Source organism: Convolutriloba macropyga, chromosome 6, assembly GCF_964194025.1.
Source record: "Convolutriloba macropyga chromosome 6, txConMacr16.3, whole genome shotgun sequence".
NCBI lineage: Eukaryota > Metazoa > Xenacoelomorpha > Acoela > Convolutidae > Convolutriloba > Convolutriloba macropyga.
The window spans coordinates 23,296,671-23,321,852 of NC_134473.1; the positions used below are offsets into that span (position 1 = coordinate 23,296,671).

Below are 25,182 nucleotides of genomic sequence, written 5' to 3' on the forward strand. Positions count from 1 at the left end.
AAGGAAAGTGAGAAAAGAAGATGAGAAAACAAACTGAGAAACGAAAGTGAGAAGAAAACGACGAAAAGAAAGTGAAGAGAATGAGGAAAAGAAAGTGAAGAAATGAGAGAGAAAAGAAAGTGAGAAAAAAAGGAAAAAGTGAGAAGACAGAGTGAGAAAACAAAGCGAGAAAACACAGTGAGAGAACAAAGTGAGAAATGAAAATGAGAAAAGAAAGTGAGAAAAGAAAGCGAGAAAAGAAAGTGAGAAACGAAAACGAAAAGAAAGTGAAAAAAGTGAGAAAAGAAAATGAAAAGAAAGTGAGAAAAGAAAGTGAGAAAAGAACGTGAGAAAAGAAAGTGAGAAAAGAAAGTAAGAAAGGAAAGTGAGAAAAGAAGATGAGAAAAGAAAGCGAAAAAATAAAGTGAGAAAAAGTGAGAAAAGAAAGTGAAACAAATGTGAAAAAAGAAAGTGATGAAGAAAAAGTGAGAAGACAAGGTGAGAAAAGAAAGTGAGAAAAAAAGTGAAAAGAAAGTGAGAAAAGAAAGCGAGAAAAGAAATTGAGAAAAGAAATTGAGAAAAGAAAGTGAGAAAAGAAAGTGAGAAAAGAAAGTGAGAAACGAAAGTGAGAAAAGAAATTGAGAAAAGAAAAAGAAAAAAGAAAGGAAGGAAAAGTGAGAAGACAAAGTGAGAAAACAAAGAGAGAAAAGAAAGTGAAAAAACAAAAGAAAGTGAGAAAACGACGAAAAGAAAGTGAAAAGAGAATGAGGAAAAAAGTGAAGAAATGAAAGAGAAAAGGAAGTGAGAAAAGTGAGAAAAGAAAGGAAAAAAACTGAGAAGACAAGGTGAGAAAAAAAAGTGAGAAAAGAAAGTGAGAAAAGAAAGTGAAAAGAAAGTCAGAAAAGAAAGCGAGAAAAGAAATTGAGAAAAGAAAGTGAGAAAAGAAAGTGAGAAAAGAAAGTGACAAAAGAAAGTGAGAAACGAAAGTGAGAAAAGAAAGTGAGAAAAGAAATTGAGAGAAGAAAGTGAAAAAAGAAAGGAAGGAAAAGTGAGAAGACAAAGTGAGAAAACAAAGAGAGAAAAGAAAGTGAGAAAACAAAATGAGAAAAGAAAGTGAGAAGAAAACGACGAAAAGAAGGTGAAGAAAAGAGAATGAGGAAAAAAATTGAAATGAAAGAGAAAAGGAAGTGAGAAAAGTGAGAAAAGAAAGGAAAAAACTGAAAAGACAGAGTGAGAAAACAAAGCGAGAAAACACAGTGAGAAAACAAAGTGAGGGAACAAAGTGAGAAAAGAAAGTGAGAAAAGAACGTGAGAAAAGACAGTGAGAAAGAAAGTGAGAAAGGAAAGTAACAAAAGAAAGTGAGAAAAGATAGTAAGAAAAGAAAGTGAAAAAACGAAAGAAAGGGAAAGTGAGAAGACAAAGTGAGAAGAGAAAGTGAGCACAGAAAGCGAGAAAAGAAAATGAGAAAAGAAAGTGAGAAATGAAAGCAAAAAAAAGATAATGAGAAAAGAAATCGAGAAAAGAAAGTGAAAAAAGAAAGGAAGGAAAAGTGAGAAGACAAAGTGAGAAAACAAAGAGAGAAAAGAAAGTGAGAAAACAAAATGAGAAAAGAAAGTGAGAAGAAAACGACGAAAAGAAAGTGAAGAGAATGAGGAAAAAAAGTGAAATGAAAGAGAAAAGGAAGTGAGAAAAGAAAGGAAAAAACTGAGAAGACAGAGTGAGAAAACAAAGCGAGAAAACACTGTGAGAAAACAAAGTGAGAGAACAAAGTGAGAAAAGAAAGTGAGAAAAGAACGTGAGAAAAGAAAGTGAGAAAGGAAAGTGAGAAAAGAAAGTGAGAAAAGAAAGTGAGAAAAGAAAGTGAAAAGAAAGTGAGAAAAGAAAGCGAGAAAAGAAATTGAGAAAAGAAAGTGAGAAAAGAAAGTGAGAAAAGAAAGTGACAAAAGAAAGTGAGAAACGAAAGTGAGAAAAGAAAGTGAGAAAAGAAATTGAGAAAAGAAAGTGAAAAAAGAAAGGAAGGAAAAGTGAGAAGACAAAGTGAGAAAACAAAGAGAGAAAAGAAAGTGAGAAAACAAAATGAGAAAAGAAAGTGAGAAGAAAATGACGAAAAGGTGAAGAAAAGAGAATGAGGAAAAAAATTGAAATGAAAGAGAAAAGGAAGTGAGAAAAGTTAGAAAAGAAAGGAAAAAACTGAGAAGACAGAGTGAGACAACAAAGCGAGAAAACACAGTGAGAAAACAAAGTGAGAAAACAAAGTGAGAGAACAAAGTGAGAAAAGAAAGTGAGAAAAGAACGTGAGAAAAGACAGTGAGAAAGAAAGTGAGAAAGGAAAGTGAGAAAAGAAAGTGAGAAAAGATAGTAAGAAAAGAAAGTGAAAAAACGAAAGAAAGGGAAAGTGAGAAGACAAAGTGAGAAGAGAAAGTGAGAACAGAAAGCGAGAAAAGAAAATGAGAAAAGAAAGTGACAAAAGAAAGCGAGAAAAGAAAGTGAGAAAAGAAAGTGAGAAAAGAAAGTGAAAAAAGAAAGGAAGGAAAAGTGAGAAGACAAAGTGAGAAAACAAAGAGAGAAAAGGAAGTGAGAAAACAAAATGAGAAAAGAAAGTGAGAAGAAAACGACGAAAAGAAAGTGAAGAAAAGAGAATGAGGAAAAAAAGTGAAATGAAAGAGAAAGGGAAGTGAGAAAAGAAAGGAAAAAACTGAGAAGACAGAGTGAGAAAACAAAGCGAGAAAACACTGTGAGAAAACAAAGTGAGAAAACAAAGTGAGAGAACAAAGTGAGAAAAGAAGGTGAGAAAAGAACGTGAGAAAAGAAAGTGAGAAAGGAAAGTGAGAAAAGAAAGTGAGAAAAGAAAGTGAGAAAAAGAAAGGGAAGGGAAAGTGAGAAGACAAAGTGAGAAGAGAAAGTGAGAAAAGAAAATGAGAAAAGAAAGTGACAAAAGAAAGCGAGAAAAGAAAGTGAGAAAAGAAAGTGAGAAATGAAAGCGAAAAAAAGATAGTGAGAAAAGAAAGTGAGAAAAGAAAGTGAGAAAAGAAAGTGAGAAGGGAATGTGAGAAAAGAAAGTGACAAAAAAAGTGAAAGAGAGGAAGGAAAAGTGAGAAGACAAAGTGAGAAAAGAAAGTGAGAAAAGAAAGTGAGAGAAGATAGTGAGAACAGATAGTGAGAAAAGAAAGTGAAAAAAAAGAAAGGAAGGGAAAGTGAGAAGACAAAGTGAGAAAAGAAAGTGAGAAAAGAAAGCGAGAAGAGAAAGTGAGAAAAAAAAGTGAGAACCGAAAGCCAACAAAGAAATTGAGTAAAGAAAGTGAGAAAACAAAGTGAGAGAACAAAGTGAGAAAAGAAAGTGAGAAAAGAACGTGAGAAAAGAACGTGAGAAAAGGAAGTGAGAAAGGAAAGTGAGAAAGGAAAGTGAGAAAAGAAAGTGAGAAAAGAAAGTGAGAAAAGAAAGGAAGGAAAAGTGAGAAGACAAAGTGAGAAAACAAAGAGAGAAAAGGAAGTGAGAAAACAAAATGAGAAAAGAAAGTGAGAAGAAAACGACGAAAAGAAAATGAAAAGAGAATGAGGAAAAAAAGTGAAATGAAAGAGAAAAGGAAGTGAGAAAAGAAAGGAAAAAACTGAGAAGACAGAGTGAGAAAACAAAGCGAGAAAACACTGTGAGAAAACAAAGTGAGAAAACAAAGTGAGAGAACAAAGTGAGAAAAGAAGGTGAGAAAAGAACGTGAGAAAAGAAAGTGAGAAAGGAAAGTGAGAAAAGAAAGTGAGAAAAGAAAGTGAGAAAAAGAAAGGGAAGGGAAAGTGAGAAGACAAAGTGAGAAGAGAAAGTGAGAAAAGAAAATGAGAAAAGAAAGTGACAAAAGAAAGCGAGAAAAGAAAGTGAGAAAAGAAAGTGAGAAATGAAAGCGAAAAAAAGATAGTGAGAAAAGAAAGTGAGAAAAGAAAGTGAGAAGGGAATGTGAGAAAAGGAAGTGACAAAAAAGTGAAAGAGAGGAAGGAAAAAAGAGAAGACAAAGTGAGAAAAGAAAGTGAGAAAAGAAAGTGAGAGAAGATAGTGAGAACAGATAGTGAGAAAAGAAAGTGAAAAAAAAGAAAGGAAGGGAAAGTGAGAAGACAAAGTGAGAAAAGAAAGTGAGAAAAGAAAGCGAGAAGAGAAAGTGAGAAAAGAAAGTGAGAACCGAAAGCGAGAAAAGAAAGTGAGTAAAGAAAGTGAGAAAACAAAGTGAGAGAACAAAGTGAGAAAAGAAAAGGAGAAAACGAAGTGAGAAAAGGAAGTGAGAAAGGAAAGTGAGAAAGGAAAGTGAGAAAAGAAAGTGAGAAAAGAAAGTGAGAAAAGATAGTAAAAGAAAGTGAAAAAAAGAAAGGAAGGGAAAGTGAGAAGACAAAGTGAGAAGAGAAAGTGAGAACAGAAAGCGAGAAAAGAAATTGAGAAAAGAAAGTGACAAAAGAAAGCGAGAAACGAATGTGAGAAAAGAAAATGAGAAAAGAAAGTGAGAAGAGATAGTGAGAAAAGAAAGTGAAAAAAAGAAAGGAAGGGAAAGTGAGAAGACAAAGTGAGAAAAGATAGTGAGAAAAGAAAGCGAGAAGAGAAAGTGAGAAAAGAAAGTGAGAAAAGAAAGTGAGAAAAGAAAGTGAGAACAGAAAGCGAGAAAAGAAAGTGAGAAAAGAAAGTGAGAAACGAATGTGAGAAAAGAAAGTGACAAAAAACTGAAAAAAGAGAGGACGAAAAAGTGAGAAGACAAGGTGAGAAAAGAAAGTGAGAAAAGAAAGTGAGAAAAGAAAGTGAAAAGAAAGTGAGAAAAGAAAGCGAGAAAAGAAATTGAGAAAAGAAAGTGAGAAAAGAAAGTGACAAAAGAAAGTGAGAAACGAAAGTGAGAAAAGAAAGTGAGAAAAGAAATTGAGAAAAGAAAGCAAGAAAAAAATTGAGAAAAGAAAGTGAGAAAAGAAAGTGACAAAAGAAAGTGAGAAACGAAAGTGAGAAAAGAAAGTGAGAAAAGAAATTGAGAAAAGAAAGTGAAAAGAGAAAGGAAGGAAAAGTGAGAAGACAAAGTGAGAAAAGAAAGTGAGAAAAGAAAGTGAAAAAGAAAGTGAGAAAAGAAAGCAAGAAAAGAAAGTGAGAAAAGGAAGTGAGAAACGAAAGTGAGAAACGAAAGTGAGAAAAGAATGTGAGAAAAGAAATTGAGAAAAGAAAGCGAGAAAAAAAATAGAGAAAAGAAAATGAGAAAAGAAAGTGACAAAAGAAAGTGAGAAACGAAAGTGAGAAAAGAAAGTGAGAAAGGAAATTGAGAAAAGAAGGTGAAAAGAGAAAGGAAGGAAAAGTGTGAAGACAAGGTGAGAAAAGAAAGTGAGAAAAGAAAGCGAGAAAAAAAATGAGAAAAGAAAGTGAGAAAAGAAAGTGACAAAAGAAAGTGAGAAACGAAAGTGAGAAAAGAAAATGAGAAAAGAAATTGAGAAAAGAAAATGAAAAGAGAAAGGAAGGAAAAGTGAGAAGACAAAGTGAGAAAAGAAAGTGAGAAAAGAAAGTGAGAAAAGAAAGTGAAAAAGAAAGTGAGAAAAGAAAGCAAGAATAGAAAGTGAGAAAAGAAAGTGAGAAAAGAAAGTGAGAAAAGAAAGTGAGAAAAGAAAGTGAAAAAGACAGTGAGAAAAGAAAGCAAGAAAAGAAAGTGAGAAAAGAAAATGAGAAAAGAAAGTGACAAAAGAAAGTGAGAAACGAAAGTGAGAAAAGAATGTGAAAAGAAATTGAGAAAAGAAAGCGAGAAAAAAATAGAGAAAAGAAAATGAGAAAAGAAAGTGACAAAAGAAAGTGAGAAACGAAAGTGAGAAAAGAAAGTGAGAAAGGAAATTGAGAAAAGAAGGTGAAAAGAGAAAGGAAGGAAAAGTGTGAAGACAAGGTGAGAAAAGAAAGTGAGAAAAGAAAGCGAGAAAAAAAATGAGAAAAGAAAGTGAGAAAAGAAAGTGACAAAAGAAAGTGAGAAACGAAAGTGAGAAAAGAAAGTGAGAAAAGAAATTGAGAAAAGAAAGTGAAAAGAGAAAGGAAGGAAAAGCGAGAAGACAAAGTGAGAAAAGAAAGTGAGAAGACAAAGTGAGAAAAGAAAGTGAAAAAAGAACGTGAGAAATGAAAGCGAGAAAAGAAATTGAGAAAAAGAAGTGAGAAAAAAGTGAGGGTACCCGGCACGGATTCGAACCCTCGCCCCTCAGAATATCAGTCCTCCATCTTACCAACTGCACTATAACGACTACAAACCACCGTTTCTCACAATTGCTTACATCGTATCAATAACATATTTCAGATTGAGAGCATTTGAGATCACACAAAAATCAAAAAGTAAAGCGTGAAAAACTTAGTTGAAATCTAAGAGTGTTCTAGAATAGCGCAGAATCTGTAAAGCTAAAACTTTGCAGAAAAACACACGTTTACAATAAGAACTTCAAACTTAGTTCGAGAGAATTCAAGAAACACGTAGTACCCAGGACAGTAAATCCTCCCTCTGGGCGAGCATACTTCTAAGCCCACTTAGCCTCGTGGTAACTGCACCTGACTAACAGTCTTTTGTCCCGGGTTCGAGTCTCACCCATCTACTTTGAGCCTTTTAGGTCATTGACCTCTCTCGATATGTTCGCTTAAACATGCTACTCAATGCGGCTCTTAAACATGCGCTTCGAGACGCCCCTTAAACATGCAAAAATTTTGTCCCACTTTAGAGCTCACGCGTTTAATATATAGGATTGTTGTTTCAATCCTTAAAGTACCAATCAACTTGCACAAAATTGAATTTCAAATGGTCAAATTTGTTTGACATTTGTTCATTCTGGCTGATTCCTTACGTTTAAACGTATTTGAGGTTGAAATAGGTTGTTACTCACCAATAGCAGCACTGTGCAAATCTTCAAACACTACAGACTGTACATACTTCTTGAATCTGTGATGTAGATAGTCGAGAGAAGTTTCAACCATCAAGTTCTGACCATTCGCAGACAACCTCGAGGAGAATGCTAGAGTCGAGTCTATGTATGTGGAATCATTCCCACCTCTGTGTGACGGGGAGGAAGGAATGAGGTTGGACGATGAGTTCTGGCTCAGGGATATGACTGTAGATCCCACCATCTCCCAGATCTCACGACACAATACGTCTTCTGATTGCACACCAACTTCCTTAAAAGTACTAATCAATCAACATGCACCTCAGTAACCTATCAACAGCTCGCGAATAATTTCAAGATTCAAAAACTTCTGTCAAAGCAAGAATCAGCTGGACAATAAGCCCAGCAGAGTTAAAACTGTCCAAGCTTTGTTGTAAATCAACCTAGGTTTCAATTTTAGAGATTCCAGTCCTCCAGCTATAAAACTTATTAGTTGCTTATTACTGTTTTTTTGTACAGCCGTGCCCTGTTCATCTTATCAAATAACATTTTAACAATAGCGTTTGCGCAGAATTGTATAAAATTTTCTACTCAAAGACTAGACCACTGCAAGTTACCCCTAACTTTGCGGCAAGTTCCAAAGACTTCAAAGAAGTATGCAACATTTCCATCTCTCAATCAACTTTAAAAATCCTCCACAAATTTTTGTAGGTACTGCTGACAAACCTTGAACAAGGTCACCACGCTAGGCACAATGCCCTGTTGCACGTGTTTCTCATTCAGGTAGGCCACCTGTCTACTATATAGCATCTCTAATCTGCTCAGGTGTCTTTGTGCTGACACGTGTTTGTTCCCAGCACTGCCAACAATACCACTGCCTCCCGCGGATAAGGTTGTGTTACCATCTCCGCCAATTACGCCCACTGTCGTGTTGTTCAAGTCATGTTGGGCGTCTCCACCCGATGTCAAATCCATCATCAGGTCCTGCGATGCTGAACAGTAAAGAATGAAGTAAACTTCTCAAATAGACGAGACAATATTCATTCAATTTCAATGGATTGAACGAAATCAAAACCTGACAGAAAAAAAACTTGAATTCCGAATGCTTGCATTTACATTAACAAGCATGTACAATTCGGACGTGTAAAGTAGTTATTCAATTGTATTCATTATTTCAATCAAATTACAAAAAACAATGTCTTAAATGAAGTAGACAAGTCATATTCATTTTGTAAATGTAACTTGTGACTTCCCAGGTTGACCAGACTCGGAAAACTTACTAAGGCCTAACTACGGCACCGTATAAGTCTTTAAAAAACCGTACTACGTCTTATCAATGTTAGAAAGATTAATAATCGCAAAGAAATAATCAAGATTTGGGCTTTAAGATTTGGCATCAAAGCTATTCAAATTGAGAATCGTCGCAAGAGAAAGTGAAGACCTGCCTTGGAGCTGTCAAAAAATTGGAAAGCAAATTTACAACATCAGTTGAATAACCTGAAAAACGGCTTCAACACTAATTAAACAAAGGAAAAATTAAACAAATGACGCAAATTAAAGCTGTAGAATGACAAATGCAAAATAGTGGTTAGTGCAAAATAGACTATGCTAACTAGGAATGCACTAAGATGATTGAAGAGCTTTTCTATCCCAGTTAAGCAGTTCATTGCGTTTATGAGAACGAAAAGTCCATTGACCAGGCAAAATAGAGATCAAGCGGAACGAATAGTTTAGGAGCAACTAATGGGGGGGGGGGTGCACCAGGTGGCTGATGGAGGCAACAGCGGGGGGGGGGGGTGTCAACTTCTAGTGTCAACCACCCTTCAAGCAAAAAATAGCATAAAAAAGGCCGACAGGATTGATATAATTGCTACGAACTTGGATTGAGAGCAGTTAAAAACTCTTTCTTCAATTGAAACTTAAATGACAATTTTCTCACGGTCTCCAAACCTAGAATAGGAAAGCACTAAGATGATTGAAGAGCTTTACTATCCCAGTTAACCAGTTCATCCCATTTATGAGAACGAAAAGTCCATTACAGTTTCAATGAAAAAACTTTCCTCTTGTTTCGTGTATAAAATGTTGATGAAACAACAGTTTCAAATCATTAATAGCCAATTTCGAGTATATTTCACTACAAAAAATAATTTTGGTTTATAAGGAAAATTTTGGTATACAATGCAATATTTAGCAGCTAAAACATAACCGAATAATGCGGCGAGCAGTTGGATTCGTCAGTGGCTAAGTGAGGCCTCAGGGATAAGCTTTACCTTAGGGATAAGTTTTAGCAATGAATTGAATAACCTGAAACGGCTTCAACGCTCAGAGAAAAAATTAATTACTGACGCAAGTTAAAGCTGTAGAATGACAAATGCAAACAAGTGGTTTAGGATTATGCTGTGAACAAATGGCCACAGAAAACGAAGACTATAAACATAGCTGGCATATTGCCAGGAAATTGTCCCAACAGCTTTGTAGTTCTGAAGTCTCAAAAAGATGGTAAAAGAAACAGACGAAAAGAATTTTTTTTTTAAAAATGAGCAGTTGCACTTTAAAAATATGTTTAACGCAATGCTGATTCTATTGGGTGCCCATAAATTCCCTTCGTTTCGAGTGACACGCACACTCATTTGACCTTATCTCTTAAAGAGAGGCAAGTCACGTGTGACCGAACAATTAATCACGCAAATGAACACAACACACTAGGAGTGAAGAGTGAACGAAGACGTCACGTCACGCACGCTATTCAGTTGTAGTTGTATGAACGAATGAAGAAAAGCAGATTTGAAGTGGTGATTGTGACGTCATATGGTCGTAACAAAAACCTCGCTGACGAAATACAAAATTAAGAGAAGCTCAACAATAGCCTTAGCTATCGCTTTCAAGCTACAAAAAAACTTAACACAATTTTTTCTGTTAGAAAAATCTTTATCAAAGGTTATGAAGATTTCAGTGAAAATATGCCCACAGAAATTACAAAGTTAACGTATAACCAAAGGAAACAAAACAACCGACTAACATCGGTTGAATTGCTCCAAAATAACTAGCGAGCGGTTGGCCTTGGTCAATAGCTAACAACGGTTTAGGGATGGTAGCTTTACTTAAATTGAGGTAGCGTGGGGTGAGCGCGGTGGGGGAGGACCGCGCTTAATTATGGGGGTGTGAAATGGAGTACGGCGCTGCTGGGTGGCGTGCCCCCATCAGCGCCCTACTCCGTTTCAACCCCACCCGTAATCAAGCGCACTCCTGTCCCACTGCTCCTACGAGATCTTAATGCCACGGGCGTTACCCGTCTATCCGGTTTGAAGACAAAAAGTCAAAAGGGTCAAAAATTGCATAAAAAGACCACATGAATAATTTAATTACTACAAATTTCGTTAATCGACTATTTGCATCTCAATCTTCAATAAATTAGTTTTCAAATTTATGGCTATGCCAAAATATCCTGGAATTGTCTTCTCGGCAGTTTCGAGGAAACAATCTACAATAGGAATGCACTAAGATGATTGAAGAGCTTTTCTATCGCAGTTAAGCAGTTCATTGCGTTTATGAGAACGAAAAGTCCATAGGGGGAGGGGGTGCACCAGGTGGCTGATGGAGGCAACAGCGGGGGGGGGGGGGTGTCAACCTCTAGTGTCAACCGCCCTTCAAGCGGAAAATAGCATTAAAAAGGCCGCCAGGATTAATATAATTGCTACGAACTTTGATTGAGAGCAGTTAAAAACTCTTTTTTCAATTGAAACTTACAAAAAAATTAATCATAAGGTGCTAAAATAACAATTTTCTCACGGTCTCCAAAACTTAGAAAAATGTTTTCGGATTTTGGAGCCCAAAAAAAACATGGCCGGAAAATAGCGGCGATACTCTTGTGGCCTTCCATGAATTGAAACAACTAAAAAATAAAGAGAGAGAGAGATTGGCCACCAGTCCTTTAATAGACAACTAGATTTTTGGTCAGGTTCGGACTGTCATTTTTATCAGACATACGCTCTATAAGAAAAAGCACAAAAAAAGCCCTAATGGAGTTTTTCAAAACTAATATTGAAAATGTTTACAAAAGTTTATTAAGCGAGTTCAGAAGTCGTTTTTGAGTGAGATGTCACGCATTTGACCTAAACGCAGAACAAATGACATCACGCACACCAATTTTAACTGCAAAACAGTGGAAATCACTAATCAATGAAATTAAAAGAGTCAATTCCAAGAAGTCAGGTCGCAAGAATCATCGAAGGAGACGATGAATTAAAAAAACACTGCATGACAAGTCCTGACGTGCAATTCAAAGTATTTCCATTGACTAAACACAAACTAGACCTAGAACGGACTTGAGTGAATTCTTCAAAACCATTTCCCAACAAAATCAGAAAAAATCGGAAAAACGATGTCAAAATTCAACATGTTAACAAAAAACACTAGCGAGAAAGCGAAACTTAGTTCCAACAAAAAACTAGGCCTAGAATGAACTATAAGTGGGTAGGGAAAATCATTTAGAAAAATTTGAGAAATTTTGAAAATTAAAAACAAAAAAAGTTAGGATTTCCCTTTTCAAAAACGTCGTACGCTTCATTAGATTTGCTAAAATCGTTTCAATTGGCCTTAAACAAGCATTCAAGCTCACAAATTCAAACTCTTCGATAAGGCAATCTTTGAAATCCAGTAAAATGAAGATATCACAAACTAAAAAATCTCTCATATTGCCTTTTATAATTACAAACGTTGGGCGAATTGCTCTCAAACGACCGGTTCGCCTCGGTAGTAGCCAATTTTAATTAAAATTATTCCGGTGATCTTTTAATGAATTTTTTCACTAAACAGATTTTTTATCTGACGTTCTTAATTTTCGTCCTCAAAAACGGAATAAACATGTAAAGCCCGGAAGGCATTAAGTGGCGTAGCAGCTGCTTTAGTGCCTTACAAGTCTGCGACTCAACGACATTGTGTTGATGAGACAAATTCATGTTGTTAAGGGCGGTTCTTAATCCAAGAGTTTTGCACCCCATGAGTCGTCCCCCCGTCCTGTCTACCCTTCTCCAGCTGGCGATTTGGACTCCATTGTCCAGCCCTCTCAACCCCGCCACCCATCGATTGATCCCCACCCAATTGTTTGACCCCCTAAATGCTAGTACTAGCATTAGGGGGGGGGGTAAAGCAATTGGGTGGGGACCAAGCGATGGGTGGCGGGGTTGGGAGGGCTGGACAATGGAGTCCAAATCGCCAGCTGGAGGACGGTAGACGGGGTGCGGGGACAACTCATGGGGTGTGAAATTCTCAGATTATGAACCGGCCTTAACACCATGAATTTGTCTCACCAACACAAATTTGAGTCGCAGACTTAGAGACTAGTAAGGCGCGAAAACAGCTGCTAAGCCACTTAATGCCTCCAGGGCTTTACATGTTTATCCCGTTTTTGAGGACAAAAATTAAGAACGTCAAAAATTCGGTTTGGTGAAAAAAGGCATCAAAGACCACCGGAATAATTTTAAGTAAAATGAAGACTAGAAAGACGTTATTAACGTTTCCATTGAGAGAGCTACTTTTTGTTATAACAACATGGCTGCGGCATTATTTTGAATATTCACGGAAACTTAGTTGACCGGGGTAGAGAACAACATAACCGAATAATTCGGCGAGCAGTTGCATTCGTCAGTGGCTAAGTGAGGCCTCAGGGATAAGCTTTACCTTAGGTATAAGTTTTAGCAATGAATTGAATAACCTGAAACGGCTTCAACACTCAGAGAAAAATTTAATCAATGACGCCAGTTAAAGCTGTAGAATGAAAAATGCAAACAAGTGGTTTCAGATTATGCTGTGAACAAATGGCCACAGAAAACGAAGACTATAAACATAGCTGGCATATTGCCAGGAAATTGCCCCAACAGCTTTGTAGTTCTGAAGTCTCAAAAAGATGGTAAAAGAAACAGACGAAAAGAATTTTTTTTTTAAAAATGAGCAGTTGCACTTTAAAAATATGTTTAACGCAATGCTGATTCTATTGGGTGCCCATAAATTCCCTTCGTTTCGAGTGACACGCACACTCATTTGACCTTATCTCTTAAAGAGAGGCAAGTCACGTAAGACCAAACACTTAATCACGCAAATGAACACAACACACTAGGAGTGAAGAGTGAACAAAGACCTCACGCACGCAATTCAGTTGAAGTCGTATGAATGAAGAAAAGCAGATTTGAAGTGGTGATTGTGATGTCTTATGATCGTAACAAAAACCCCGCTGACGAAATACAAAACTAAGAGAAGGTCAACAATAGCCTTAGCTATCAATTTCAAGCTACAAAAAACTTAACAATTTTTTTCTGTTAGAAAAATTTTTATCAAAGGTTATAAAGATTTCATTGAAAATATGCCCACAGAAAATACAAACTTAACGTATAACCAAAAGAAACAAAACGACCGACTAACATCGGTTGAATTGCTCCAAAATGACTAGCGAGCGGTTGGCCTTGGTCAATAGCTAACAACGGTTTAGGGAGGGTAGCTTAACTTAAATTGAGGGAGCGTGGGGTGAGCGCGGTGGGGGAGGACCGCGCTTAATTATGGGGGTGTGAAATGAGTACGACGCTGCTGGGTGGCGTGCCCCCATCAGCGCCCTACTCCGTTTCATCCCCACCCGTAATCAAGCGCACTCCTGTCCCACTGCTCCTACGAGATCTTAATGCCACGGGCGTTACCCGTCTATCCGGTTTGAGGACAAAAAGTCAAAAGGGTCAAAAATTGCATAAAAAGACCACATGAAAAATTTAATTGCAACAAATTTCGTTAATCGACTATTTGCATCTCAATCTTCAATAAATTAACTTTCAAATTTATGGTTATGCCAAAATATCCTGGAATTGTCTCCTCGGCAGTTTCGAGGAAACAATCTACAATAGGAATGCACTAAGATTATTGAAGAGCTTTTCTATCCCAGTTAAGCAGTTCTTTGCGTTTATGAGAACAAAAGTCCATAGGGGTAGGGGTGCACCAGGTGGCTGATGGAAGCAACAGCGGGGGGGGGTGTCAACCGCCATTCAAGCGAAAAATAGCATAAAAAAGGCCGACAGGATTAATATAATTGCTACGAACTTGGATTGAGAGCAGTTAAAAACTCTTTCGTCAATTGAAATTTACAAAAAAATTAATCATAGGATGCTAAAATAACAATTTTCTCACGGTCTCCAAAACTTGTTTTCGGATTTTTGAGCCCAAAGAAAAACATGGCCGGAAAATAGCGGCGATAGACTCTTGCGGCCTTCCATGAATTGAAACAACTAAAAAATAAAGATAGAGAGATTTGCCAGCAGTCCGTTAATAGACCACTAAATTTTTGGTCAGGTTCGGACTGTCATTTTTATGAGACATATACGCTCTATAAGGAAAAAGCCCTAATGGAGCTTTTAAAAACTAATATTGAAAATGTTTATAAAAGTTTATTAAGCGAGTTCAGAAGTCGTTTTTGAGTTAGATGTTACGCATTTGACCTAAACGCAGAACAAATAACATCACGCACACAAATTTTAACTGCAAAACAGTAGAAATCACTGATCACTGAGATTGAAAAAGTCAATTCCAAGAAGTCAGGTCGCAAGAATCATCGAAGGAGACGATGAATTAAAAAAACACTGCATGACAAGTCCTGAAGTGCAATTCAAAGTATTTCCATTGACTAAATACAGACTAGACCTAGAACGGACTTGAGTGAATTCGGCAAAACCATTTCCCAACAAAATCAGAAATAAAAAACTGAAAAACAATGTCAAAATGCCACATGTGAACAAAAAACACTAGCGAGAAAGAGAAATTTAGTTCCAGCAAAAACACTAAGTGGATAGGGAAAATCATTTAGAAAAAAATCCGATCCAAAAATAACCAGAAAATAGCCGCCGTTGACGCACATCGATATTGAAACCAAAAAGAAGGCAAATTGACCGGACTTTTATTTGTTTTCTTTTTCAGTGTCTAAAAGTGCTCTAATTTGGCGTGAAGTGTCAGTTAGATTCCAAAACTATATTTAATTTAGCTTCTAAACTGAAAGCTAAAAAGCTTAATACCGTTATCAGCTAGCAAACACTCTGATGAACTTTGATAACCATAATCTCAATGACTTAATGACCGGGCTCTATCGCTTTATCCCGTCTCTTTTGATTTTGCTTTTTTTTGACTTTGACCGTATTCACTATATTGCGCAATTCAATGCATAAAAGAATTTAAAATTCATACAGTTGAAACAGTGAGTGAAGTAAGTCAGAAAAACGTGACTAAAAGGTAAAGCGAATTAAAATAAAGTAGGAGCTCCTGAATAATAGCCGTTTGAGAGGCTGACGGCGACTATTGAAAATACAGCAAAAATCACTCTGAAATTGCCGAATGTGAACAAAAAAACCACTAGCGAGAAAGCGAACTTTTGTTCAAACACCGCTTTTACTTTACAATTAGAGCGAAAAAATTTCACCACCGCAAAACCACTCCACTTCCTGTTTCGGCGTAACCAAAATCACTACTCGAATTTGACTTCAAAAATTATGAAAATGTGTGAGCAGATCTTAAAAAAAGACAGCGCTTCAATACAATTCAAGTTCTTTGAATTGTGAAAAAAACCACGATGTGCCCAATAATAGCCGCTACCGCCTCGCGGCGATTAAACACTCTTTAGAAGTTGAATTGAGTAGAGAATATACAGCAGCAACGACTCGCGCTAACATTGGAAATTATCAGTTTCTTCATATACCTCCTGAGCTAGTACGGTGGTCCTATTTTTGGCTCAATGCGCAAACAATTTAGCCAAAGAACAATTGATTAGCTGACTTGAGGTATTTGTGAAAAACCAACTTCTAAAAAAATATCCGGAGATGTGAAACTAATCCACCATGCATTTATTTAGTGTCCCTTGATAGAAATTCGAGGAGCAAACAAGGTGAAAGAAATTTATTAGAGAAAGTATGGAGCACGAATGTTTGTTGAGGCAACTGACCAACTAGAGTGTTGAGAATGTGCTGTTTGTGCGTGTGCCATTGCCTCATCATGGAGTCCCAGTGCCTTCGATGACTGTCCTCCAACACTCTCCGAGAAGTTTCCTCGATCAAACCCACTATCACACGCTGCCTCTCATTTCTGTCAATACAAAACAAACTACAGTAATCAAAATTAAAATTCGAAAAAAAATGTTTTCCTGAGGAAGGGTACCCCGATTTATGCATTTAATATAGTTATGCGCCAACGAAAAGAAAATGCTGACCATAACGGGAAAGAATAATTTCATTGATTTTGTTAAAAATTAGAAAATTGATGTAAAGCTTTTCACAGAAGGTCATTTCATCCTGACGATTTTCCAGCCTCCATATTTGAGCCTTGACAACTATTCAGACGATTTAGAGAAATTTTGAAAATTAAAAACAAAAGTTAGGATTTTCCTTTTCAAAATCGTCGTATGCTTCATTAGATTTGCTAAAATCGTTTCAATTGGCCTTAAACAAGAATTCAAGCTCACAAATTGAAATTCTTCGATAAAGCAATCTTTGAAATCCAGTAAAATGAAGATATCACAAACTAAAAAATCTCTCATATTGCCTTTTATAATTACAAACGTTGGGCGAACTGCTCTCAAACGACCGGTTCGCCTCGGTAGTAGCCAATTTTAATTAAAATTATTCCGGTGATCTTTTAAAGAATTTTTTCACTGTAAGGGCTGGACAATGGAGTCCAAATCGCCGACTGGAGAACGGTAGACGGGGTGCGGGGACAACTCATGGGGTGTGAAATTCTCAGATTATGAACCGCCCTTAACACCATGAATTTGTCTCACCAACACAAATTTGAGTCGCAGACTTAGAGACTAGTAAGGCGCGAAAACAGCTGCTAAGCCACTTAATGCCTTCAGGGCTTTACATGTTTATCCCGTTTTTGAAGACAAAAATTAAGAACGTCAAAAATTCGGTTTGGTGAAAAAATGCATAAAAAGACCACCGGAATAATTTTAATTAAAATTCAGACTAGAAAGACGTTTTTAACGTTTCCATTGAGAGAGCTATTTTTTGTTAAAACAACATGGCTGCGGCATTATTTTGAATATTCACGGAAACTTAGTTGACCGGGGTAGAGAACAAAAAATATACCAGGGTAGAGAACAAAAAAAATTCATCGTGGCTCTCAAAAATGAGTTTTACTTGATAAGTTTTTTTCCACAAACTTAAAAACGAAAAATTAACAAAATTTATACGAAAAATTTTTAAAGAAAAAGTTGAAAAACACTGTCAATGTTGTTACAAAATTCTACTTGGAAGAGATTTTTTTAATGGGCGATGAGGTTTAAATCGACGGACTCATGTGATAACAATCTATCTTGATCTATCATGTATCATTTGAAGCTGAATAGCCATGACAACATTGAAGAAGAGAATAGGTAATGAAGAATCTTAACTTTATTTAAAAATTAAATGCTTGATAAGTTCCATCAAAAATTTATGTAAGAAACAAAATTATGAGAACCAGAATTTGAATAGCTAATAAAAGCTTTCCCTGTTGATTAAATTTCTCGACAGTTTCATCATGGTTATTACTGATTATTCAGTTCAATCCTTCCAACTTTTATCTGGTAATTATACTTTTCAGATAACAAAATTGAAACATACCCGGCAGATTGCCGGAAAATAGCCGCCGTTGATTCCCATAACTCTATTGGGATTGAAAGAAAAGAAAATATCAACAAAAATTGATTTTTGTATAAAAAAATTTTTTAGTGCGATTTATTTTGAAGTCATTTCGTAATTGAGCATACTCCTGTCTCTCAGTGAGAGGCTACAGGGTCTAGTATCAATACCAATAGGCATTATAGATAGTAACTAAAACTTATGTGAACAAAATTCAAGTACCGGGCATCTAAAATGGGCTTTATGGGTTTATCCCGTTTCTATTTCTGACTTTGATTTTTTTTTATACTGACTCTCTTCATTTTGAATTGCTTTGCTGAGCAGCTGCTGTTTAAAAAGACTTTGAGCAGAATTACAGAAGAGTAAAACTAGCCTAGAGAAGTCAAAAAGATTTCACGCAAAATGTCGAAAAAGCGGCAAAATGGGTAAAGCGAAAAAAAGTTCGACGAAGTAAAAAACATACCCGGCAGATTGCCGGAAAATAGCCGCCGTTGATTCAAATAAGCATGATTGGGATTGAACGAATAGAATATAGTGAAAAAAAAAAGATTTTTGTACAAAAATATTTTTTAAGTCCGATTTATTTTGATGGCATTTCGTAGTTGAACATACTTCTGTTTCTTAGAGAGAGGCTACAGGGGCTACTATCAATACCAATAAGCATTAGAGATGGTAACTAAGACTTATAGGAACGATGTTCAAATAGCGGGCATCTAAAATTGGGCTTTATGGGTTTATCCCGTTTCTATTTCTGACTTCAATTTTTTATACTGACTTTGTTCATTTTGAATTGCTTTGCTGAGCAACTGATGCTCAATATCACTTTTAGCAGAATGAGAGAAGAGAGAAACTAGCCTAGAGAAGTCAAAAAGGTTTCACGCAAAATGTTGAAAAAGCGGCAAAATGAGGTAAAGCGAAACATTTTTTTATTCGACGAAGTAAAAAAAAAAATAGGAGCGCTATAATAGCCGGCTGAGAAGATGAGGCGGCTATTAAAAAAATAAATAAATAGGAGCGCTATAATAGCCGGCTGAGAAGATGAGCGCAGCTATTAAAAAGTCGACTTTTCAGTAGCGAATATTGAGCGTCACAAATCTCTCAACTAATTTTTTTTTCAGACTTGCTTTAATTCACAAAAAACAAAGAAAATGCGCATCAAGCAGTAGTTATGATTCGCATAAGATGACCGAAAAGTACCAAAAATTATTGTAATCATTTATTAGCATTAATCGATTCTAAGCGGCCTGGTGGCGTGAAAAGACAATTTGTCCTCGACAGATCAAAAATCTCAATCTTCAAGGATCCATTCAAAATCTCATGAATTTTTCAAGGATACCACTCTTCTATTCTTTATCTGCTGAAAACATAGATTAGCCATAATGACAAAAACCAGGGTTTGCATCAGGTTACAATCGCTCATTTCGTCGAGTTTCGGAACAAGCATAATAAAAAATTCTCTGTATTGCAACCTATCTGAAGTGAAATACAAAATCTGTCTTCTGTAGAGCACAAAACATAATAATAAAAACAAGAAATTTAGAGAGAAAATGTAAGTAAATCCGCTCAATTGCTTTAGATGTCTTTAAGGGATTTTCAATAAAACTAAACTTTTAGATTTAATCTAAGCCATTCCGCAAACCCAATTTGTATCTATTAGATTGTTCGTACATAAAATTTGTCTCTGGATTTCTCAATTATTTTTCTATGTACATCAGCAAATTTTTAAATGTGGAAGGCCACCGAAATAAAAAATTTTCAGAACTTAAAACCTCACTTTCTCATCAAAAAAAATTACAGCAATCGATTGAATTTTTTATGCGATTTCCAATGATACGATTTTTGTATCTTTCAGCAAAAGCTATCAATCGGCCAAAATAGGCTGCACAAAAAAGTCTTTGCACAAGTTCGTACCCCCAAATAATTAGGGGCGTGGGCACAATATATCGGCTGGTCACAGTTCAGTGAAGTAAGATACAAATAAAGTCTAAGCCTACAGCCAAATCCAACTAAGTGGAAAGTCATCAAAGTTTTAAAATGTCTACTACATTTTTCTGGAAAAATTTTCTAAGATCAGGTAAAACGTAAATGCCAACTCTTGATAAAGATCTTACAGCCACCTGGTCAAAGCAGGATATGAATATAGCCGGTAAATAGCCATGGTCAACCCCTCTGAACACCGTTGGGATTAAAACAGTTAGAAAAAAGAAAAATTGACGTCATCCTGACGATTTTTCAAATATGGCATGCAGTTTTACTAGATTGGATTAATCTGATGAATTCGGCTTTTAAATTGGAGAACAATACGCTTAAAACGAATACCAGTTAGCCGCATATGCTACAGAACTTCGATAACTTCACGCCAAAATTTTCAAACACCGCACAACACATGAACTTGATCATATTCGCATAAAAACTATTGAAAAATTCTAAATCCCGTTCAGTTGAAACAGGGAGTGAGGTAAGTCAGAAACCAAAAGTGAAAGTTGTGACTGATGTAAAACGAAAAAAGTGATAGAAAGCTAAAATGAATTCATAGAAAAACAGCAGGACAAGCCCTGAAACACAATCCAAGGAATTGAACAACATCTCTCCCTGGACATCAACTACCTCAGATGAGCAACGCTCGATGGTTATCAAAGCAACCGTATATGGAGGAAAAAGAGCAAAAAACTAACAAGAAACAACTCTCAATCCTCTTCTTTTAGAAAGTCAGTAGTGTCATTAAACACCGTAACATCAGATAAATTATCGCTCAAAGAACGCATACAACAACTTGGTAGAAAACCGAAAGACAAAGTAGTAGGTAAAAAGTCAAGAAAATCTATTTCCAATTATGTCTTCGAAACTGGTGTGAGAGTGCTTATAATAGGTACCGGAGCATTAGAAGCCCTAACCACATGAAACTATCTGCCATTAGAAGGCACAAATAGACACTAAAAGCTCATTATTAAGACTAAGCAACACAAAAAACAGAGCACGAAAACCAGAAGTTCATTAATATTTCATGAAAACAATGTCAAATACTTAAACCAATTGTTCTGACTCGAAACATTTAACACAATCTATTACGCCTAATCATGGGGGCCTCATCCTACAGATCAGTCATTACTGTGACAAGAAATAAAAAAAACAAGCGCAAAAGCAAAATAAAACTTCTAATAGTGTAATAAAGCCAGAAGTTTAAGTGAGGAACACCAAAAAAAATTAACTGCAAAATACTGAAACCTCATTATTAAGATGAAGCAACACAACAAAAATAATAGACCAAAAAGTCAAAATTCTAATACTACTTCAAGAAAACAATGTCAAATACTTAAACTGTTTGTTCTGACTCGAAAAATTCAACACAATATATGATGCCTAATCATGGGGCCTCATCCGATCAGATCAGTCATTATTGTGACAAAAAACAAGCGCAAAAGCAAAATAAAACTTCTAATAGTGTAATAAAGCCAGAAGTTTAAGTGAGGAAAACCAAAACCAATTAACTGCAAAATACTGAAACCTCATTATTAAGATGAAGCAACACAACAAAAGAAATAACAAACCAAAAAATCAAAATTCAACCAACACTTCATGAAAAAAATGTCAAATACTTAAACTTTGTATTTAACACAACCTATAATGCCTAATCATGGGGCCTCATCCAATGAGATCAGTCAATAATATAGCTGAGTGACTAATAATAAGAAATAAACAAGGGCAAAAATACAAAACCTTTAAAACTGTAAGGAAGCCAGAAGAGTAATTGAGAAAAAGCAGTAAAAACTGCAAAATTCAAACAAAATGATTTGGCACTAGAAAGCCACAGATACTTTTTCAAGGACATTTAGTGACAACAAGAACAGCAAACAGGGTCAATACCCAAAGTCATAAAAATATTCACTTAGTCTTCCTTAAAAACCCGATCAGAATTGTCAGTACTATGAGCCAGCAACAGAATATCAGAAGAATGAGGGCAGAAACAAAAAAAATTGACCCAACTTTTATGAACGCAAATAATGCCCAAGCTTTATACATTAGCTCTGAACCGAAAAACCTCAAAGAATTCGGGATTATCTCAACAAAAACAAGATACGACCCGCCATTAATGAGATTATTCGACAGTGCATCAAAACGAACAATATTTACGGGCAAAGCGCAAGAAATCAATATTATTCTTGGAACAAAAAACCGATTAAAACAATTGGCAGCCACCTGAAATCAGTAGCTAGTCTCCTATGTGTCCCATTACAAAGCCAGTCGATAACAGTTGCCAAAACTGTTATTAAGTGACAGGCCGAACAACGACAATACAGGCAATACTAAAAAAATAAACTTTTTTAATGAGTAGTGTTAGAGCACAAAAAAGCAACACTAGTTACCGAAAGAATCAAGTACGTTAATTTTGTCTCAATAGAAAGCCCATAAAACTTGTCAATACTGACATTGAGTGGAAGGACAAAAAACTTTTAATTGCGCTCCACAACTAGAAAATTTTTTGAAAACAAATGATCTTAAGGCATACGAACCTCAGGCTATCAACTAAAACGTAAAATCTCACACAAATTCCCCATTAGAAAGCCGATATAAATCGTCAATAGAAATGTTTATTGACGAGACATTATGAAAGATCAACTAACACGCGCAAAACTCAGAATTTAATATTTCAGGAAAACATATAGCATAAAAGTCTAAATGTATTTTTTATTGAAATTATAAAGCATATAGTCTAATATTTGCCAAGCATGGCCTGAAATAAACCGAAAGACAAAGTGGTAGGGAAAAAGCCAAGAACATCAAATTTCAACAATGTCTTTCAAAGTGGTGTGAGAGTGATTAAAATATTTACCGGAACATTAGAAGCCCTGACCACAAAAAAACATCTGCCATTAGAAAGGACATATAGATACTGAAACCTCTTCATTAGGACTAAGCCACACGACAAAAAACAAACTACGAAAAATCAGAAATTGATTAATATTTCATGTAAACAGTGTCAAATACTTAACCTGTTTGTTCTGTCTAAACCATTCAAAACTAACTACGATGCCTAACCATGGGGCCTCATCCGATCAGATCAGTCACTATTGTGAATGAGTGACAAGTAATAAAGAAGGGCAAAAGTAAAACATATCTGGCAGATTGCCAGAAAATAGCCGCAATAGATTCGTAGATCGACAGTAAAAAAGACTGACCAAACAAATTCGTCTTTTCATTGAAGGCTGATCTGTTATATTTTGACTAAAAATCTGTAAAAGTTATTGCTGCCTCTATTAACTGATCTCAAATAACCTTCATTTAGAGTGAGACACACCCATTTGACCTTATCTCTTCGAATTAAAGTAAATAAAAGTCAATTTCAAAGTGAGGAAGTCATTTTTGAGAGTGACGTAAGTCAAGTGTGACCAAAAATTTAATCACGCACATGAACAAAAAAAAACTCGCTCCACTAAGAGCGAAAAATGACGTCACACATGCAATTCAGTTGAAATTGCATGAACGAATGAACAAAAAGTGGCTGTGACGTCATATGGTCGTAACAAAAATCATGACGAAGAAATAAAAAACAAAGCAGGACAAGTCCTGACGTACAATTCAAAGCATTTTAATTGACTAAACAGATAACTAGACCTAGAACGGACTTTGAATGGATTGGAAAAACCATTTAGAAAAAAATCCGATCAAACAAAACGAAAAAACAGTAAAAATCAAAGTCAAATTGCCGCATGTGAAAAAAAACACAAGCAAGAAAGCGAATTTTTAATCAAACACCGTTTTCTCACTCTACTTTAAAATTGGAGCGAAAAAAATTCACGCCGCAAAACCACTCGCTTTTTTGCTCCACTTCCTGTGGCGGCGTGACCAAAATCACTACTCCAATTTGACTTCAAAAAGCATGAAAATGTGTGAACAGATCTTAAAAAAAAAGACAGCGCCCCAATAAAATTCAAATTCTTTGAATTGTAAAAACCAAGAGAATGCCAATAATAGCCCCAGTTATCGCTGTGCGGCTATTAAAAAAGTGTAATAAAGCCAGATGTTTAAGTGAGAAAAAGCAATAACAATAAACTGCAAAATTCAAACAAAATGATTAACTGGCACTAGAAAGCCCAAGAGATATTTTTTCAATGACATTTAGTGACAAAAACTACAGCAAATACAGTTAATATCCAAATTTAAATAAATTATAAAACAAAGTCAAGGTCACAAATGTCTACAGCTATCAACTGAAGATATAAATAGGATGAATTAGTTTTCCTTCAAAAGCCGACCAGAACTGTCAGTAATATGCGCAAGCAAACAGGATATCAGAAGAAAGCAGAATAATGGCAAATCTAAAAAACTGACTCAATTTTATAAAAGCAAACATGATATCACCTATCTTTATTGAGATTATTCGACATTGCATCGAGAACTAACCATATTTACACAGCGCATCAAAATGAACCATATTTTTGTCTCATCGGAAAGCCCATAAAACTTGTCAATTTTTTTTAATATTTCGGGAGAAACATATTGCATAAAAGTTTAATTTTTTAATGAAATTATATTGCATAGAAGTTATTAGCTGTCCAATATCGCCTGAAATAGCTTTTTCACTACCTTTACTTTGCCACTGTAGCCTGACTAAATTCACTGATTCAGTTTGACTTGTCGTTAAACATAAAACAACGTCAAAAAATGTGTGGACAGATCTTTGGATTGTAAAAAACGGATATTACCTAAATAATACCATAGCATCTCTGAGGCTGACGTCAACTATTAAGTATACTCGGCAAATTGATGGGAGAAAGCCTCCGTTGATTCCCAAAACCAGGACTGCGATTAAACGAAGAGAAAAAATATGAAAACATACCCGGCAGATTGCCGGAAAATAGCCGCCGTTGATTCCAATAAGCATGATTGGGATTGAAAGAATAGAAGATATCGAAAAAAAATTTTTTGTTCAAAAACATTTTTTAAGTCCGATTTATTTTGATGGCATTTCTTCGTAGTTGAACATACTTATGTTTCTCAGAGAGAGGCTACAGGGGCTACTATCAATACCAATAAGCATAAGAGATGGTAACTAAGACTTATAGGAACGACGTTCAAAAAGCGGGCATCTAAAATTGGGCTTTATGGGTTTATCCCGTTTCTATTTCTGACTTCAATTTTTTATACTGACTCTGTTCATTTTGAATTGCCTTGCTGAGCAACTGATGTTCAAATTCACTTTTAGCAGAATGAGAGAAGAGAGAAACTAGCCTAGAGAAGTCAAAAAGATTTCATGCAAAATGTCGAAAAAGCGGCAAAATGGTAAAGCGAAAAAAAGTTCGACGAAGTAAAAAAAATAGGAGCGCTATAATAGCCGGCTGAGAAGATGAGGGCCGGCTATTAAAAAATGATTTTTGTACAGAAACAATTTTAAAGTGCCAACTATTTTGATGTCATTTTCGAGGTCAACCTACTCCTGTTTCGTAGTGAGACAACACAGGGGCTATTAAAAATACCAAAAAGCATTAGAGATGTCAACTAAGAACAAAGTTTGAGTAATCGGCATCTAAATTTGGGTTTTATGGGTCTATCCCGTTTCTATTCCTGATTTCGTTTTTTAAAACCGGGCATTTTGAATTGCTTTGCTGAGCAACTGCAATCTAAAAAAACTTTTAGCAGGATGATAGAAGAGTGAAACTAGCCTAGAGAAGTCAAAAAGATTTCACGCAAAATGATGAACAAGCTGTGAGCTAA

At 35.7% G+C, this 25,182-nt stretch overlaps 2 protein-coding genes across 2 annotated transcripts in view; one reads left to right on the top strand and one right to left on the bottom strand.

Annotated features, from left to right (window-relative positions):
* LOC142341263 (uncharacterized) overlaps positions 1–25,182 on the top strand; it is a 336,105-nt gene that overhangs the window by 113,463 nt on the left and 197,460 nt on the right. The window lies entirely within an intron of this gene.
* LOC142341577 (nuclear pore complex protein Nup93-like) overlaps positions 1–25,182 on the bottom strand; it is a 51,072-nt gene that overhangs the window by 14,279 nt on the left and 11,611 nt on the right. The window contains 3 exon segments of the mRNA XM_075392627.1: positions 6,833–7,121; positions 7,556–7,821; positions 15,795–15,934. Of these exon segments, the coding sequence (XP_075248742.1) occupies positions 6,833–7,121; positions 7,556–7,821; positions 15,795–15,934 (695 nt within the window).